This window comes from Drosophila nasuta, chromosome 3 (genome assembly GCF_023558535.2).
Source record: "Drosophila nasuta strain 15112-1781.00 chromosome 3, ASM2355853v1, whole genome shotgun sequence".
NCBI classification, from domain to species: Eukaryota; Metazoa; Arthropoda; class Insecta; order Diptera; family Drosophilidae; genus Drosophila; species Drosophila nasuta.
Window position 1 is genome coordinate 14,876,798 of NC_083457.1, and position 18,056 is coordinate 14,894,853.

Below are 18,056 nucleotides of genomic sequence, written 5' to 3' on the forward strand. Positions count from 1 at the left end.
GACTGGTTGAGACACTACTCTACTCTCACTTTTTTTTCAAAACTTAGTTTATGCGTGACCCAATAAAATAAACAATATTTACATTTACTTGATTTATTGGGTTATGTCTTTTCCTGGAATATTTTAAAGTGTCTACATTTTTATACATTCGCAATTGGTTATTGTAGCCTTGGTATTCTAATATAGGCTTTAGCTTATTAAATTATCAGATAATAATGGGTTGCGCATTTATTAATAATTCATTAAAATGCCAATTAAACCTGACTACAGTCTCTGTCTTAGACTGACGATTTAAATTGGATTGCCCTTTGATAGTCATTCCGTACGAAAGTGAAAACACCTTTGGCGGTTGCCCTACTACCGGGAATTGCGGCTGCAGCATTTGAAGGGTTTCCCTTAGTCGGTGTCGCTTTAGTTGTTTCTCTGTGTGTGCACGCGGAACTATCCCCACCATTTGGGAAGATAGTTGGCATTTACTGTCTTGGTAGACAGCATGAAGCACGTTTGCTTCAAACTGAATCTCATTACGCGTGCAACGCACCAAGCGAACGGACACAGCATTAACTCAAAGTAATGTCACGCAGCATCAAGTACATCCAGACTGATGTCAATGGAGCCGCCGAGGGGCAGCGACGGAGGGTGGCAATCATTGGAGCGGGTCTGGTAAGTGTTCTTTATCTAATCAACGAATGCTGCGCATATTTTGGGATTATCCCAAAAGAAAGATTGGTGTTAAATAAACCACGAAGCGTGTGCACACGGCCCTTGAAGAGCTTGAATTTGGATGCTCAGACATTCCTTGCAAAGAATGTTATTCGTTTGGGATCAGTGATATTGTGCTTGCGGAAAATAAATTACCCTAACTATGTACTTAGTTTATGGTATAGCAACTAGATATATTTTGTGCAATCATGTCTATTCCTAAAAAAAATCATAAATTATTCAAACAACCATACATTACTGTAAAAAAAGTGAAAAATCGTTAACTGAAATGGTTTTTTCTTAATTAAATTTGATCAGGTGTATTTCTTCAAACCAAGATTGAATGCATTTTATGAATAATTCTCTGACGGAATTTGTTGCATGTGCTACTGTTTACAGTGAAAAAAAAAACACAATCTGAAACCATTTTCAAATAAGTAAAGGTTATTCTTATAGCTTTGGATTAGCACTATATTTACAGATTACATTGATTTAGGAAATATAAAAATTAATTTTTTTGGTTTTTGTACGAATTTATTGATTTTTTACAAATATCTTGAAACAGAAACATAAATCCAAAATCATTCTTAGCTTCAATTTGAGTACTATTCAAGAGCTATAAGATTCATCTTTATTAAAAATGGAAAATATTTTAGTATATCTTAAAAGAGAAACATAATTCCAAAATGATTCTTAGCTCTAATTAAAGTGCTAATCAAGAGATACAATATTAATTATTACTTAGACAATGTCGCAAGCGACATTTTTCGCCAAAGAATTACCTATAAAATACTACTTCAGAATCTAATTCAAATGTAATTAGATGGTTCAACTACACAACTTTGGTTCCCCTCAATGGCATCAATTTCAAACATTAATGTACATATCAGAGATCTGCAACAGTTCACCGCAACTACTACTGCACCGCATAAATACAATATCATTTTCATTCACGAGCGTTTGAGCACCTCATCAACAATGTGTTTTTGTGTTTTTTTTTTTATTCGTTTCCCGTTCGTATGCGGCAGCTGAAATACTTGTCGCATTCTGAATGCGTAGTACCTATTGGGTATAAACAAACAGGCGCCGCACAGAAAAACAAGACCAAAAATTATGTGTTTTTAGTATTATTTATGTATGGACTACATATAAGTTCATATACATGTGCGATACTATCTAAACTAAGGAAATTTTCGGACAACCCTTCCTTACGTCTAATACAAATTTTGTATATTTTTATACTCGCCATAAGCGCGTAAGTTTGAAGAATTAGCTTTGGTATAATTTGAATGTAGTGCTTTATTTATATACCACACATATATATAGATATATTTATTCATTATAATGCATACATTATACATTAAGTTATAACCTAGAGTAGATTTACCAGCACTGGCTGCTTTGGCTTTTGGCAAGGAAAATTATTTTCAAAGGATTTCCTAATATAATGTTTAAGGGCTATTTATATATACATGCATATGTACAAGTGATGGAAGCGTGCTCGGCCCATCCTATATAACTTTCTGTATATTATAGAATTTTTACATTAATTCGGTATATTTTGTATCTCCCAGTCGAGCACATACTCGATAGTATTTTTCTTGTTCTCAATTACTCAGTTTTTAGAAGTTTGATTAAATTGATGTTCTTTATCTCCTTTTATAGGTAGGATCCTTGGCAGCTCTGAACTTTGCGCGCATGGGCAACGATGTGCATCTGTATGAGTATCGCGAGGACATTCGCACCGCAGAGTTGGTGCAAGGACGCAGCATTAACTTGGCGCTGTCGCAACGTGGCCGCAAGGCGCTCGCTGCAATGGGACTTGAGGAACAGGTGCTGGCCACTGCGATACCCATGCGTGGCAGGATGTTGCACAATGTGCGTGGCCGGACCAGCATTGTACTTTACGATCCCTGCACAAAGCAATGTCTCTACTCCGTGGGACGCAAGCAACTCAACGAGGTGCTATTGAATGCCTGCGATGCATTCCCTAACATCAGCTGCCACTTCGAGCATAAACTGACCACGGCCAACATCAGAGAGGGTCAAATGCAGTTCAAGGTTGCGCACGAAGAGCAGCTAATCTCGGCCAGCGCTGATCTGGTTGTGGGTTGTGATGGCGCCTTTAGCTCGTTGCGTCAACAGTTGGTGCGCACTCCGGGCTTTAATTACTCGCAGGAATACATTGCTACCGGGTATCTGGAGTTGTGCATACCCGCCAAGAATGGTGAATTTCAGATGCCGCCCAATTATTTGCACATTTGGCCACGCGACTCCTTCATGATGATCGCCCTGCCCAATCAGGACAAATCTTTCACGGTCACGCTTTCAATGCCCTTTGAGGTGTTTGCCCAACTGAAGACACATCAACAGCTTTTGGATTTCTTTCGCCAGCACTATGTGGATGCACTGCCTCTGATTGGGGAGGAGCAGTTGATCAAGGACTTTTTCAAGACACGTCCACAGCATTTGCTGTCCGTCAAGTGCAAGCCATATCATTTTGCGGACAAGGCGCTTATTCTGGGAGATGCAGCACATGCCATGGTTCCCTACTATGGTCAGGGCATGAATGCAGGAATGGAGGACGTAACTCTGCTCACGTCCATACTTAACGAGCAGCTGCCGCTGGACGAGGCGCTGGCCAAGTTCACAGAGTCACGCTGGCAGGATGCCTTCGCCATTTGTGATCTGGCCATGTACAACTATGTGGAGGTGCGTCGATATATTCAAAATATATGTCTGTCTGTCTGTCTGTCCGTTACTTGAAGCAGTCCTATTTTAGAGACTACAAGAGTTAGAATTACCAGATTTGGGATCAGTGCTACTTAATGCTAAATGAAATTCAAGTTTTATTTTGGGAGAAATTCTATTCAAAATGTTTGAAAGAGCGTACCTTCTAGGCTGATTACTGTAGTAACTGATAGAGAAGTCGAAAGTTATTCACGAAGATATTGATAAAGAATTGAAAAGTTATTCACGAAGATATTAAAGAGAGGGATGTCTATTTTTCATTGTAGAGAAAAGTCTTTTGTGACCGTCTAATGACTCCTAAAAGAGGCGCAATTGCTCTAGAGCAATTAAGAAAGCTACCGACGAGTGGGCTCGTAAATAAAACCATATTCGAAAATTATACCAAATTAATATATCGAAAAAAGAATGAAATATGCAGGCACTCAGTTGTAATACCCGCCTACCCTATGAGTAGTTAATATACAAAATTGATTATTAGCCTAATCAAAGCGTAAGCTCGGGTAGCTTCTATCATCTCACACTAGGATACACTCGACTGTAGCATTTCCTATTATAGCTTTTGTGTAATCTTTATTCTTCTGCAGATGCGTGACCTGACCAAGCGTTTGTCCTTCCGCTGTCGCAAGTGGCTGGACACAACGTTGTTCCGCCTCTTCCCTCGTCAGTGGGTGCCGCTCTACAACAGCGTCTCGTTCTCCAGCATGCCGTACAGTCAGTGCATTGCCAATCGCCAATGGCAGGACAGATTGCTGCACAAGACGTTGAGCTTTAGTCTGCTGGCCAGCTGTCTCGTTGCTGGCGCCATCTATGCGCGACGTTTTCGTTAAAAATAAACATACATTTTCCACAACCTTTGTCAATATTTCTTAGCATAAGTTTTTTAATTTTTCATTTGTTTTCAATACAATTTTTATGAATACATATATTCAATGTCATGCTGTTTGAATTTGTAACGGCCGATAACGATTAGCAGCCACACATCGATAACTCTCGCACTTTTGACAGTTCTAGGCAAAGAAACACACACATAATCAAACATACACACCCACACACTAAAATGTAAATGTGATGAAACTTACAGACACCCGCACGTACATACATACATACATATTTAAAATAACTCTTTAGCGTGTTGTTAAATACTACGCATCGTATTTTGGCAATCTAAACTGTTGTATTCACATACACACAAGCATACACATACATATGTATGTATGTACATATATTTATAATTTTATTTATTTCTATTTATTTACGGCATTGTGCGCAGCCAGAAATATGCCGCTCTAATGTACAATTAAAAAAATTCTTTACATACATACAAACATTTGTGTGTATGTATTTTGTCACGTGTGCCATCGGATGTTTATTGCGCGAATATCCAAACTAAAAACTAAGAGAAAATGTTATGATTAACCTCACTTATTGGCTCTGGCAGCTAAACAAAATGGCAGCACTGGCATTCAAATGGCACCACTGCACCTTGGTATGAAACGCCATATGAGTGCCATAAAGTCAAATATTGCAGGCAAGGTCGGCGCTTTCTCTCGCCTTGCGCGCTCTAACCACATCGCTCGCTCATTCACCTCTCTCGCTCGCTCTCTCTGTCTCTCTCTTTCAATGTCGACGCCGGCCGGTATTTCATTATGACTTGTAACAACAACAATTTCACATTACAATCAAATCAACGGCTAATCTTCAAACTTAAAAGCTAACAAAAAGCTTCTTCGTTACGTTGCGTTGCGTTCTCTTTATCGCCTCTGCCTTGCCTATGCCTTCTCCCTCTGGTAATCACTGCCTGTTTATCTGTGTTCACATATTGTGGGCACGTTTCTATGGAGTTGCCAGCAAAAATGAGCAATAGGCGGCAGCCACATGGTGCTTTAGCAGAAACTGGGCTTAAAAGTGAAAACGATGCCAAAACAATGGTCAGTCAGCCAGTCAATCGACGCCTGACCCACTGCTGTGAGAAATGAGATGGCAAGTTTGTCTGTGATGAGAGAGATAGAGAGAATGGAACACGTCAAAAAAGCGCTCTCTCTCTAGTTCAACGCTCAGATCATCTACTAATTGTTGTTGGCTCATTTCGCAGCGATTAAATGAGTATGTGGAAATGTTTAAATTGTACATATACAATAAACACATACATATGTATCCACATATGCTTATGTAAATGTGTCGTATTTGTTGCCATGTACAAACACACAAACCTACATACATACATACCTACATGGTTACATACAAATGTATGCCGCCGGCGACTTAGTTATTTGTGAACTTTTCTTTGCTCACTTTTTATTTCAGCTTTTTTGTTTTTGTTTTTCAATTTTGCTCTCTAGAATTGTTGTCGCCGTCGCACTGTGGGATGCACACTCCCGCTGACAGTCAATGTAACAATCGTTACATTCGTTATCGATACATATTTAGTCAGCACACGTCAACGTCACAAAGTGTCCGAGTGTAATAATTAGAGAGAATAGAAAATCTTTTTCGACATGAATTTCAATATTTATTAAGCTGCGAAATTTCAATGCAAAGCGAACGATAAGTTTTGCACCACATAACCGTATAAATTTTACCCGATGGAATTCGCGTTCAGACCATAGTGCGTTGTCGACGTCCGCGACGCGTAGCTGCCGCGATTTATACAAACATACGCCTTTGCTTAAGCAACGACCATCAGTTGCTCGTCACATGTTCGACACTCAAGTAGAGAGAAGACACCTCAAGAAAATTCAAATTTCAAATTCTTGCAGAAAATTGAACAAACGATCTTTTCTGTGACCATCTACCATCCACCACCCACCATTATCATTAAACTAATAACTACAACAACAGCACTGCGAATTCCAATAAGAAAACGACATATCTGAAACGCTGTTAAAACCGTTGGAAGTGGAAGTGCGAAGTATTGACGAGTTTTGAACGTTTTTTAAGGCAATTTAATTAGTTGCCAACGCGCGCGCGTTCCGTTTGTCGTCGCCCCCACAACATTCTCGAAACTTTTGTCAGCGGATATTGAGCAACGTGCTTTTTGTCCACGCGTGTGTGTGTGCGTCTGCGTATGCGTGTGTTGAAAAGGAAAGCAAAATCAAATCAAATAATTAATAAACACCCAGCCATTAGGGTTTTATATGTCACGTCAATAGTGTAAAAGAAAACAAAAAATAAAAATAATTAAAAAAAAAATACAAAAATTAAAAAGCCTGCTGTGCGTTCGGTCATTCACGTAATATAATTGTAGCGAAACAAATTAAGCATTTACCATCTTGCGCTTTGTGGCGGTTTGACGATCAACATAAATATCGATACATTTCAAGTCCTAGAGCCTACAATTGAGCACACTGCACCTGAAACGGTTTCCATTAATGCTTGGACTGTTTCCGCGCTCTCTTTTCACTCGCTATCAATTTGCCGATTCTTCTTGCTGATTTATTTTAATACAAACATATTGATCGTGTCTGTGTGTTTGTGCACTCAATAAATATATACATAACTTACACATTGTCGGCTTGTCAAAACTTTGTAATCGTGTAAGCGTAACCAATAACGTCAGAGAAACAAATAACGTGTAACGCGTCGCGTCGCACTGGTTTACCGCGTCTCTCACCTCTCACCTATTTCCACCTATCAGCACCTCTTTGAGTGACAGTGCATCTTATTCGCACGCACTTACACAAACGGTTTAACGGACAGTTTTTGTTACGTGCTTTCGCTGTCGCCATCTTACTTGCTGACTTCCCTTTCGGACCTATCGTCGCTTCTGACATTTTGGCGTCGTCGTTGTTGTCCTCGCCGTGGCCGTGGTACAAGCAAATAGCAAATACTCTCCCCCATCTTTCGCTCTCGTCGCCACTCTCTTTTCGTCGTGCATCACAGTCTGTACGTGTGGTAAAGAAAGCAAAACGTTGAATCTCGCTAGCATTGCGAGCTCTTGTAAACTGTGACTTTGGATTATGGCCGTTTAAGCACGAGTTATCGCTCAATTGTTTCAGGTAAATATGACAAAAGACTATCAAAATATTGATCTTGCAGTTTTTGTGACTACGTGACCAAACAGCAATCTAAATTGCCGGGTTTCGGGTTGCAAAGAAGAAAATCGCACCAGAAGTCGCACAAAACACAAAATGCACTCTCTTTCTCTATCAATTTATATAGTACGTACGACTACAATATGTTTGTGTGTTACACGCGGTGTTCGTGGCATTTCCGGCTTCATATAATATCGCCTTCAGGCATTTCTTGAGAATTTCGGCCATGAAGAAAATTCAAATGCGTTTCTTTTTTTTTTTTTTTAAATTCTGTTTGACACTAGAATCGGGGCTTATTTATTTCATTGTATATAAATCGTTAAGTTCACAATAAGATTACTTATGTATATTATTACTCTGAAAATGTAAGGAACATCATTTAGTTTTTACTGAGCTGAACCTGATAAATGGCTATTTCTCTCTTTCTTATGTTAAACCCGAATTATTGCAACTTTTTATTGCTTATTAAAGTATATTTGGAGTTTTTGAGCTTTATCTTAGGTTAGGTTCCGAATTTCACATTAGCATAAACTCCCCTAGAATAGGATGTAGCATACTTTTTAGAGATGTGCATAATTATAGTAATTGACTTTCTTTTGATGTTATTTAATTTAAAAATGATTCGGAAAATATGCTTTACAAATTCCAGTAGAATTTGAATTTGAAACAGACGTAATTTGATAATTGATATAGATTGATTATACAATTAACGGCAAGTTTGTGAATCATGCTGCTAATTTTGTCATATGTATTTTTGTATGCTATGAGTAATTGAAGTTGTTATAAATCTTGTATATCTCCTCATGTTCCTTTGTCATTTATCAAGGTAGAATTACCCATCCATAATGATTTAATGGATCTAGTTGATTTGCTTGTATTTCCAATAATTCTACATAAACAAATTCAAAAGTTATCAATTTCTCAGAATCGGTAACTATATGTCATGATCACATTTGCACATAGAGGGTTAATTTCAAATACAGACGTTGGTTAAATGCAAGTATGTAAATGTGAAACAATATTGCAGTTTATGGCATACAAAATTTCAATTCTTAATGGCATACTAATTAAGCGCTTTGCCATAACCCATAACAAAATCAATTGTGACTAACAAACAAACATATTCGTTGGGCAATGAAAAAGATTGCATCGCACAAAAAATATACACATGCAAAAATACATATAGACAAACAGAAGTTCGCTTATATACACCTACATACACACATGTACGGCTGTATGTATGTGCGTATTTTCGTACAGTTTGCATTTAAAAAAACTTACATCATCTTATCGTGGGTTCAAGAGAGAGCGCCAGAGCACAATTGTGACCAAGAGAGAGAGAGAACGGAGAATGGGAGAATGCCAAAAATGGCAAGCGATGTTTCGGTAGTTGTTGTTATTGCTGTTTGTGTTGGTGGACGCGAAAGTAATAGAAATTGCGCGTTGGAATTGAATTTGCGATGGTGTGAGCAGCACAGCGACAAAAACAACTAGAGTATGTCTTATTTTGCCGTTAGGTTTTGCTCCTTTTTAGTGACACTAAGCAAACAACATAAAGACAAGTGCAAAACAAAGTCAAGTTTATTCGACTTTGAAATACTTCCTACCAATTGTTTGTTGTTAAAGCAGTTTGTCACTAAATTGCATTTATTGTACTTAAGATTAAGATGAATATACTAGACCATGAAATTAACCGGCAGGAGATGCCACGTTCGTTTATTGGCACGTAAATATAATACTCTTTTGCCATAAGGTAATAAGTATAGAAATAAATGACGAATGCTTGAAAGGGTTATGGCGACTGCGACTGCGAGAGCGCATTGTGTAGCAAATATTTATAAAAACAATTTATTAATTTATAAACAAACAGAGCTTAGCTAGAAAAATGTGCTTAGGCAACAACAACTGTTTTGCTAATGTATACAAACAACTATATTATTTTTCTCACTCTCTCTTTCTCTTTTCTAAAAACTACAGGGCAAACTTTCAGAAGAGAAGACAAGCGAAAGAGCATTTGCACAAAATAAAACGACAGTGAGCCAACGGAAAACAGGCAACAAACCGCAAAAACAAAAAAAAAATTAAAAAATAAAAACAACGAAAACGAAAACAACATAAAGAAATGAATTTGTGATTATAAATATTTCAAAGGTAGTACAACAAAAGCTCATTTAATAAAACAAACCAAAAAATAAAAAAAAATCAACGGCAAAACCCCAAAACAAAAAGAAATATAACAAAATAACGCACAACAACAAACGTGGCAATAACTAAACAGAAAGCTTTGGCAACAACTACAAGTGCAGCAACAACAACAAAACGCGAGCAAGAAACGTAACGAAAAATATTAAAGCGCCAGGCAAAGTTGCGCTCTCACTCGCTCACACCTCTCTCCAATCTATTGTGCCGTGTGTATCGTTGAGTGCTCGAACGAGAGAGTTTCGTGTGTTCGTTTCGTGTGCGTATATGTGTGTGTGTGTGCACGCCGATAGGCAGCAGCAAAATAAGCAGCGTAGTTAAGCGAAGCAGAGGCCACAAAGCCAATTGCGCATAGAACAAGCACAGAAGCACTTTTTTCAAGCGCAGAGAAGTTCGAAATAAAGAGCATAAAAAGACTCTAAACTTAAATTACTAAATAAACAAGACAAAACAAAAAAAAAAACAAAATACAAAAACGGTTTAAAACAAATTAACAAAAACATAATCGGGCCAATCGAAAGAACGCAGTAAGTGAATTAACAGCAACGAAGACAACGACGACGTTACCGTTGTGAAAATGGTAAACAAATCCAATGGCAAGCAAGCGAAGGCGGACAAGGACAAACCGGCGACGCAGACACAGCAACAACAACAACAACAACCACAACAACAACCACAGCAGCAGCAACAGGTGCTGCAAACTAACAAGAGCAACAACAATCAAATGAAAACTACAGAAAAGACCAAAAATGCAGGCAACAAAAATAATAATAACGCAGCGCGTCCAAAGAATAAATCACAGCAACAGCAAACACAGCAGCAGCAACAACAACAACAGCAACATCAACGTGCCAGCAAAAAGGCCCGACCCCAAAGACAGCAGCTCTTCATACAGCCATTAACACGCAGTAATAGCAACAACAACAACAACAACAACAGCAATCAACATTCGCTGCAACGTCAAACATCCACACAAGATGCTGGCAACAAAAGCTCCAACAGCAAAAGCTCCAATAAAACGGCAGCAACAGTAATAGCAACAACAACAACAGCAACCTCAACTACAAACACAAACACAAACAATACTGAGAATGCCGTTACTAAAGTAAATCCCGCCGATTTGTTGACCGCCGCTTTAGCTGTGCCCTGCGCCAAGTGCTCGAAGCCAGCCATGTTGTCGTCTCTGTTGCCCTCATCGGCCCTGCCGAGCAGCGCCAGTTCGGATATGAGCAGCAGCAGCTATAGCAGCATTGGCAGCGATCAATTGCAGCTGGATACGTCCGTTGTGTACACGGGCAAACAATACCGCAAATCCAAATCCTACATGGGTGCTTCACAGTATGCAAACAAATCGACAGCTGGCAACAGCAACAACAGCAACAACAACAGCAACAACAGTGGCAACGGCAGCAATCATGTGCCTTATAGACGTTCGCAGAGCGATCGTCGCAATTCGTTCGATCGCACATTTGCTGAACGTAATCGTGATTTTGTGCCCATCGTACAGCCGCTGAAACCCGTGCTCTCCTCATCGAACATTGCGGGTGTTATCGCCAGTGCCAGCAAGCTGACCATTATAGAACGTTTCGGCAAAGGACGTGTCGCCTATCCCATAATGCAGGTGAGTTTCGCCAATGCTACAACACTGATAATAAGTTAAGCTAGTGGATATAAAGATTGATCATGCTAAGTAGAATTGCCTAAAACAATTGATGACACATTTGCTCATGCAAGTATTTCCCCTATCTGATTAATTGTCTGAGCTGGGATATTTTGAATCTGGGATATTTGACTCCAACTAAAATTGCCCGAAAAGCGTGCGAAGTTGTGAGTATTTTCTGTATTTTCTGATCTGGGATATTTTGAACTGGGATATTTAACTCCAACTAGAATTGCCCGAAAAGCGAGCGAAGTTGAGTATTTTCTGTATTGTCTAATCTGGGATATTTAACTCCAACTAAAATTCCCCGAAAAGCGTGCAAAGTTGTGAGTATTTTGTGTATACAATATTCTATGCAATCAACGAGCACAAGTTCAAGATAAGTTTGCAATACATTTTTAGTTCACTTCATGACTCAGTTGAAATGCAACAATTTGATTGTTTTCCAAGATGTTGCAATAATAATAAGTCGCGTTTCCAATAGAGACAACACTTCTCGCAACTATTATTCTATCGCAATTTCTGGGTAATCTTTCGAAACTTTCCATTTGTCTTAGTTAGTTTCTGTGGCACACATTCATTCACACACACACACACACACACACTCATATCAATAAAGATTCGAGAAGTTCTTTCTAATCAGCACACTCAACGCCACCTAAGGAAGCGGTTCTAATTAATGGCGCAAAAAGCAGTTATATGATAAGGCACTGTAAAAGTGAGAGCAAGAGAGAGTGACAAATAGGGGGAGGAAACCAGAAAACTAGGGAATGAAATTTGTGCAGAAATAGAGTTGTTTTTGTTGTGGTGTTATATTTGACATTAGTCATCGAATATATTTTGAGATGCACATTGCATCACAGAATGAAATACCTTACGTATTTTATTTTATTGTTGCGACTGTAAAGCGTAGTCGCAACGCAATCACACTTGAGAAAGTTACACAGTGTGGGGTTTATCACCGTTGAAACGGGAAATTCCCCGTATTCCCCTTGCTGTGTAATTAGTTCTCTTTCCATTGTATTACGAGCGTAGAAGCATGTTTATTTGATCAGTTAGCAGTTGGGCATTGTGTTATCGCTGCACTTTGCATGTTGTTGTTTGCACTCTAAGCTTACCCCGTTGACACCTTCGCTTCGCTTCTTCACATGTTTGCTTGCCATGCATTAAGTATACGACTTGTTGAACATGTTTCGGGTTTCAAATTCGATTTCATTTGATTTTGATAGATTGATCGACATATGTATGAACACACACATATGCGTGTGTCAGCCTGTTTTCTATTATACATCGATTTTACGGAAATGTGAAAAACCTTGGAATTGCTTTTTGCCTGTCTGCCTGCTTGCCTGTTGTTCAAAACAAAAAAGAAGACTAACATTAAATAAAATCTAAATAAAATCCAAGACTACAACGAAATCGAAAACGAACCTCATAATAGGCAATAGAAAATCTAGTATATTTTATTTATGCAAATCATATGGATGTTATTTTAAGCAGACATCGTTGTGGAAAAATTGTGTCTGCCCAAGAGCAAGAAATCAGCAGTCGAGTATGCTCGACTACAACATACGATGCGAATCTGAAATGCACAATATAAATGGGATTTCCCCTCTACACTAATTACTACTATTATATTCATTTGAATGTAGATCAGAGATGTTCATTACATTATGGGGGAATTTTGATTGTGCTGATTAAATTGAAATAGTAAAAAGTTCGTTTTTATAAAATTGACAGCTATATTCTTAGCTGTCTTCTATATCAAGTGAAATATATATACAATAGTTTTCCAATTCATTATAATAATGCCCTTGATTGGCCATTGAGTATATCAACCTTATTCAAAATTGCTTCGATTAGCATGTGCGTCAGTTCATCAGTGCTGGCTGGCTGGCTATCTCAAATGGCCAATAACTAAGACTAAGACCAACGAAACTAGTTCTAAATGTATGCGAAAAGGGAAACTGGTATTGATTGGTGACATGGCTACATATTTTGATAAATGCCGCGTTAGAAACACAAAACAACAACACACAAAAAAATCACCCAAGAAATCAAAATAAAAACAAAATAGAATCCGAAACGAATCGAATGCAAATTGATTGCGTGCTGTTGTCTGTGGTTTGGGCTCGTTTTAGAAAGCGAAATTTTAATGACAGCTTTACACAAATGCGGCTGATAAACAGATGTCAATATGATAAAAACTTGGGGCCGAACGTTTGAACAACTGCTAGACTATTAGGCTGAAGAAAAGACTTTGCTGAGAGAGGGAGAGAAAAACATCAGAGTCTTGACCTTCAAAAAGGCGCTTTACAAACAATCTTAGCACACATTTTCAATGGCTAACTACACCAGTTATTCATATTCACTTATTAATATTATTATTCTTATTCTTTGTGAATCACTTCATCTCATTTTACAACACTGCAAGGGGGGCACAGTGGGTCGAGGTAGTCAGAACACGTGGCAAAAAAACAAGCTATTGCTGTTGCTGTTGCTGCTGTTGCTGCTGGGCAACGGAAATCGCTGACATGTAGATAAGATAGGCACGGCACTTGTCATCATAAAACCAAAAATACAAAATAATGAAAAATAATACAAAATACCAAATCATACTTGGCATTAACTCTTAAAGTGTGCGCTATTCTTGTATTCAACGATCGACGGGGATTTTACCACGATCTTATGAATAGAAATCTTTCACTTATTATTACTCTGCCTCGTTATCTTGCGATCCGTCACGTCATAAAGCGTCGCATCGAAACAATGAGGAAAGTATAAATATACAAAATTAAACAAATTGCTAAATACAATTGTTTCTGCTCGTCTGTCCGACTGACGCTGGTAGGCACTGTAAACATTTGTATTTGTATTGTAAAAACGAAGCGCTTGCGTCAAGCAAGCGACTCCAATCGATATTATAAACGTATTTACTGCATTATACATACAAGTATTTGCATACACTCAGCTAATTACTTTGACTTTCAAAATTACCATAACATATTACAAACAATTCCAAATCTTTAATAAGCCTCCTCCCAGCTGTCTTAAATGGAGCGTCACAACACTTGTCCATTTATTTATTGCAATTCTCTTTCTCATAGAGATTGAATAGGTAACTTAAAGAAAAGTTTGACGAAATATACTATATGATTAAATCACTGAGATTTTATAGATTTTGAATTTTTGCTACGCCCACACTTAGTTGTTTTGGCTATGGTATATTTTGAATGCAGTACCATATCATTTTAGCAAATATATTTTTTTGGTATTTTTTAGAATTTTGGTATATTAATTCGGTATATTTTAAAATGAATATCGCACTGTTTTGATTTTCATGGTATATTTTGAATGTAGTACTGTATCAATATATATTATTTATATAATTGTTGTTGGTATATTTGTAGTATTTTTGGTATATTAATTCGGTATATTGTAAAATGAATATCGCACTGTTTTGATTTTTTTTCAAAATGAGTAGCAGGTATATCACAGTCGGGCACACTTTCTTTCTTGTTATTCTGTCAAATTTTTGACACATCCACTTCCGCCCCTGTAAATAACTCTAGCATTGATAAATCCCAAAAATTTGGTTGCGATCAGATAAAAATTGCAATCTTAGGTCTTAGTTGTCTTGGCTGACAATCTGGTATGTTTTATAGTCTAATGTATATTTTGATAGCAGTACAATACTGATATACCATATATATAGCCTTCAGTATATTTTAGTATTTTGCGGTATATTTTGGGTATATTTTTAGAATTTGGTTTTACTGAAAATGATCAGCAGTCGAGCACACTCAATTACAGCTTTCTTACTTGTTTTTTCTATCTGTAATACATAATTTGTTATCATATGTAAACAGCCGTCAAAAATCATTACAAATGCAATATTTTTGTATATCCTACAATTGAGCTACTTGTTGTTGTATTTCTCAGACGGACTTTAAATATAAATATGTGCATAAATTTATTATATTATATTAGTGGTTTATAAAATGTTTCATGTTCCGGTATTTTATAAGTCGAGTTCATGACATCAGCGTTGATTGCTTTTCATGATTTTGTGCCGATCTCGCAGATGTGTGACTTTATTATTTTATTCAGCCATGTTTTGTTTTTGTTACCAGCTTTTTCCGCTCCGTTAATTACTTTCGGGCCAAATTAAACAGAGTATACCCTGCACAAATATATATAAATAAAAGGGATGTATGATTATTTGACGGTCGTAAATTTTGCTCACTTCTCTTGTATAATTTGCGTCGTAAAAATTGTATGCTAACATGGCCCAATAACTTATCGACGAAAAGTAATGTCCATAATGCAGTCGTGTGGGTTGAATTCAGATAATTTTAGAATTCAGCACAGAGCAACTGAAGAGGAGACTCTGATAATGCTAATGATAATGATAATGATGATTTGTTATCACGTGTTTTGAGCTCGGACGGAATGCTTGCGTATCGCTTATCAAGAATGAAAACCGTGCAAAATATAATAAATATTTAATCAAAACTGAAAAATATTTGCTTATTTTTAAATTGGCCAAAAATGACTGTGTAACATTCAGAGACGAAACACATAGAAAGTGCCACACACACATACACACACACAAACACTCTTCAGGGCAGCTGTTAAAATGTCTTTGTTATTGTTTAAACAAAAATATGTACAATCACTTGTTATTCAAACGGTCGCAAAAAAAGTGTTGGCAGTGTGTTGTCTTAAAAAAGGTGCAAACGCACAGCTTTAATTAAACAATGTACCAAGAAGTTGTTTGTCGAGTTTGATGCGAATGTCAGATACTCTCGAATTTTATTTTTCAACTTTTAATTAAGAACGATAAATCTTTAAGCGCAATTAATGTGCCACTTGGCAACCAAACCTCTTACTAATAATAGACAAACATCGATTTATTACGCTGATTTATTTAAAGCGGACTTAAGACGAAACGCACAAAAGTATGCTACAAAATAATCTACAGCTAATTGTAAGCCTAATGAAATCCCAAGCCTAAAACTATGCAACGTAATTGCGTTAAGTAACAAAAGCGAAAGCTTTGCTTTAAAGCTCGCTGCTACGACACCGCTTGGCGTCTTGACAACACGAGTAGTGGAGGGAGTAGAGTATTGACATGGAAGATAGCAACAGAGTTTGACCTTTGACCAAATTGAAGCAAAAACTAATTAGAAGCTTTCGGTAATTTGAGAGACTTGCATTGTGCGGTCCTAACAATGAGAGCACAATTAGCGCCATTAGCCCCCCAGACCAATGTGACAAAGAAAAAGACAAAGACGAGAGACACAAGTCTGAGTCAGTTTGACCCGAGTTGACATGAGTTGGCAACATTGTTGTTGCCACGAATTAAGTCATTTTTGTGCGCTGATAAGACAAGTAAATAAGTACACATAAATATTTGTATATTAGGTAAATAAAATAATCAAATCATAATAAGCAAATAGAAATGTAGAAATGCAACGACAAAAATCTTTCTGATAGCACTTGAAATGTTTGCGGTGTAACACACGCTCACATTCGCTTAGATAAGAGTGAATGCTAAGGTATTTCATATATATACAATATTTTATATAAATAAATAAATACCATTTTATACCATTTTGATAAGCTATCCCTGCAACAGACTTTTCTATAAGCTGCTGATTGAGGTTCTCTTTTAGTTGAGTTCTTTGAAGTGGTTTATCAATAGCATATAATGCGCTTGAATGCTTCACAAACACTTGACTTTATCTCTGTTGTTTATTCAAACCACGCTGATTGCATCTCGTGTGTGCTCTTATTTCCTCTCAAAGGTGATATAATTCGAGTGGACGACTGTCTGCTGTTGTGTATCTCCGTAAAGTGTGCAGTTTAGTTATGATTACCATTGAAATGGAACTTGAAAATATAGAAAATAATACAATTTTAATGTCAATGCAGAGATATAAAAAATGCAAAAAGCCAATACCAAAGAATAAAAACTCAATAAATTCCTTGCTGTGTGGGCGAATGTTCGATAACTGAAAGGAGATAAAGAAAACTTTTCTATTAAGACTTTTCAGTTCTCCCATAAAGCTGTCGATGGGTTTGTTTTGTCCGCTATAAGGATGTAAATACTAACTTGAACAATCAATTTAATCGCATAGCTACAAATGTATGCAAGGTATGCCGTATACAATGTTGTTGCCAGCCATGTTGTTGCTGTTGTTGTTTGTCTATGTTTGTGTACAAGCCAAAAGACAGACGGACAGACGGACAGACAGACGGACGTTGTTGTAGTTCTTTGTTTAAAATGCTTGCAATGCATTCGTGTGTGCACCTTTCAAATTTTTTCGCCTAATCTGAGCTCGACTTGCAATCGTCTTGTTGCTGTTGTTGCAGTTGTTGTTGCAAGTAGTTGTTGCCGCTGTTGCAAGTTGCCACAAAGCAGAGGCGAGAAGGCCGCGTTTATTTTATTATTTTTACCTTTTTTTTTTTTGCTTGCGTCTTTTTGAAAAGCAAATTGGTAAATTGTTTAAAGTGTGTTTTGCTTTTAGTTTTTGTTTTTGGTTTTTTGTTTCTTTTTGTAGCTTGTTTTTCATATAATACTTACTTAACGGCTATAAAACGATTAATAATTATGCACAAACTTTCAAAATTGAAGTGTCTGTCTGGCTGGCGCTTCTTATACTCGAACACGAGCCGCAAAAGAGCCGCCTCGATTGGTATTTAAAAGA

General features: G+C 37.4%; 2 protein-coding genes across 2 annotated transcripts in view; both read left to right on the forward strand.

Annotated features, from left to right (window-relative positions):
• Nucleotides 1–473: 473 nt before the first annotated feature.
• LOC132793021 (kynurenine 3-monooxygenase) lies at nt 474–4,397 on the forward strand. Its single transcript, XM_060802610.1, has 3 exons — nt 474–663; nt 2,368–3,414; nt 4,038–4,397. The coding sequence occupies exons 1-3, from the start codon at nt 574–576 to the stop codon at nt 4,278–4,280; spliced, it is 1,380 nt and encodes a 459-aa protein (XP_060658593.1). The 5' UTR covers nt 474–573; the 3' UTR covers nt 4,281–4,397.
• Nucleotides 4,398–6,136: 1,739 nt separating this feature from the next.
• Nucleotides 6,137–18,056, forward strand: part of LOC132793015 (uncharacterized) — a 69,988-nt gene continuing 58,068 nt past the window's right edge. The window contains 2 exon segments of the mRNA XM_060802598.1: nt 6,137–7,448; nt 9,462–11,304. Coding sequence (XP_060658581.1) covers nt 10,261–11,304 — 1,044 coding nt within the window. The 5' untranslated portion in view covers nt 6,137–7,448; nt 9,462–10,260.

Bases quoted from the DNA above. Each gene is read 5' to 3' on its own strand.
- LOC132793021 (XM_060802610.1), top strand. From the start codon at position 574: ATGTCACGCAGCATCAAGTACATCCAGACTGATGTCAATGGAGCCGCC. The intron at 664-2,367 runs GTAAGTGTTCTT...CTCCTTTTATAG, and splicing joins CAATCATTGGAGCGGGTCTG to GTAGGATCCTTGGCAGCTCT. The intron at 3,415-4,037 runs GTGCGTCGATAT...ATTCTTCTGCAG, and splicing joins CCATGTACAACTATGTGGAG to ATGCGTGACCTGACCAAGCG.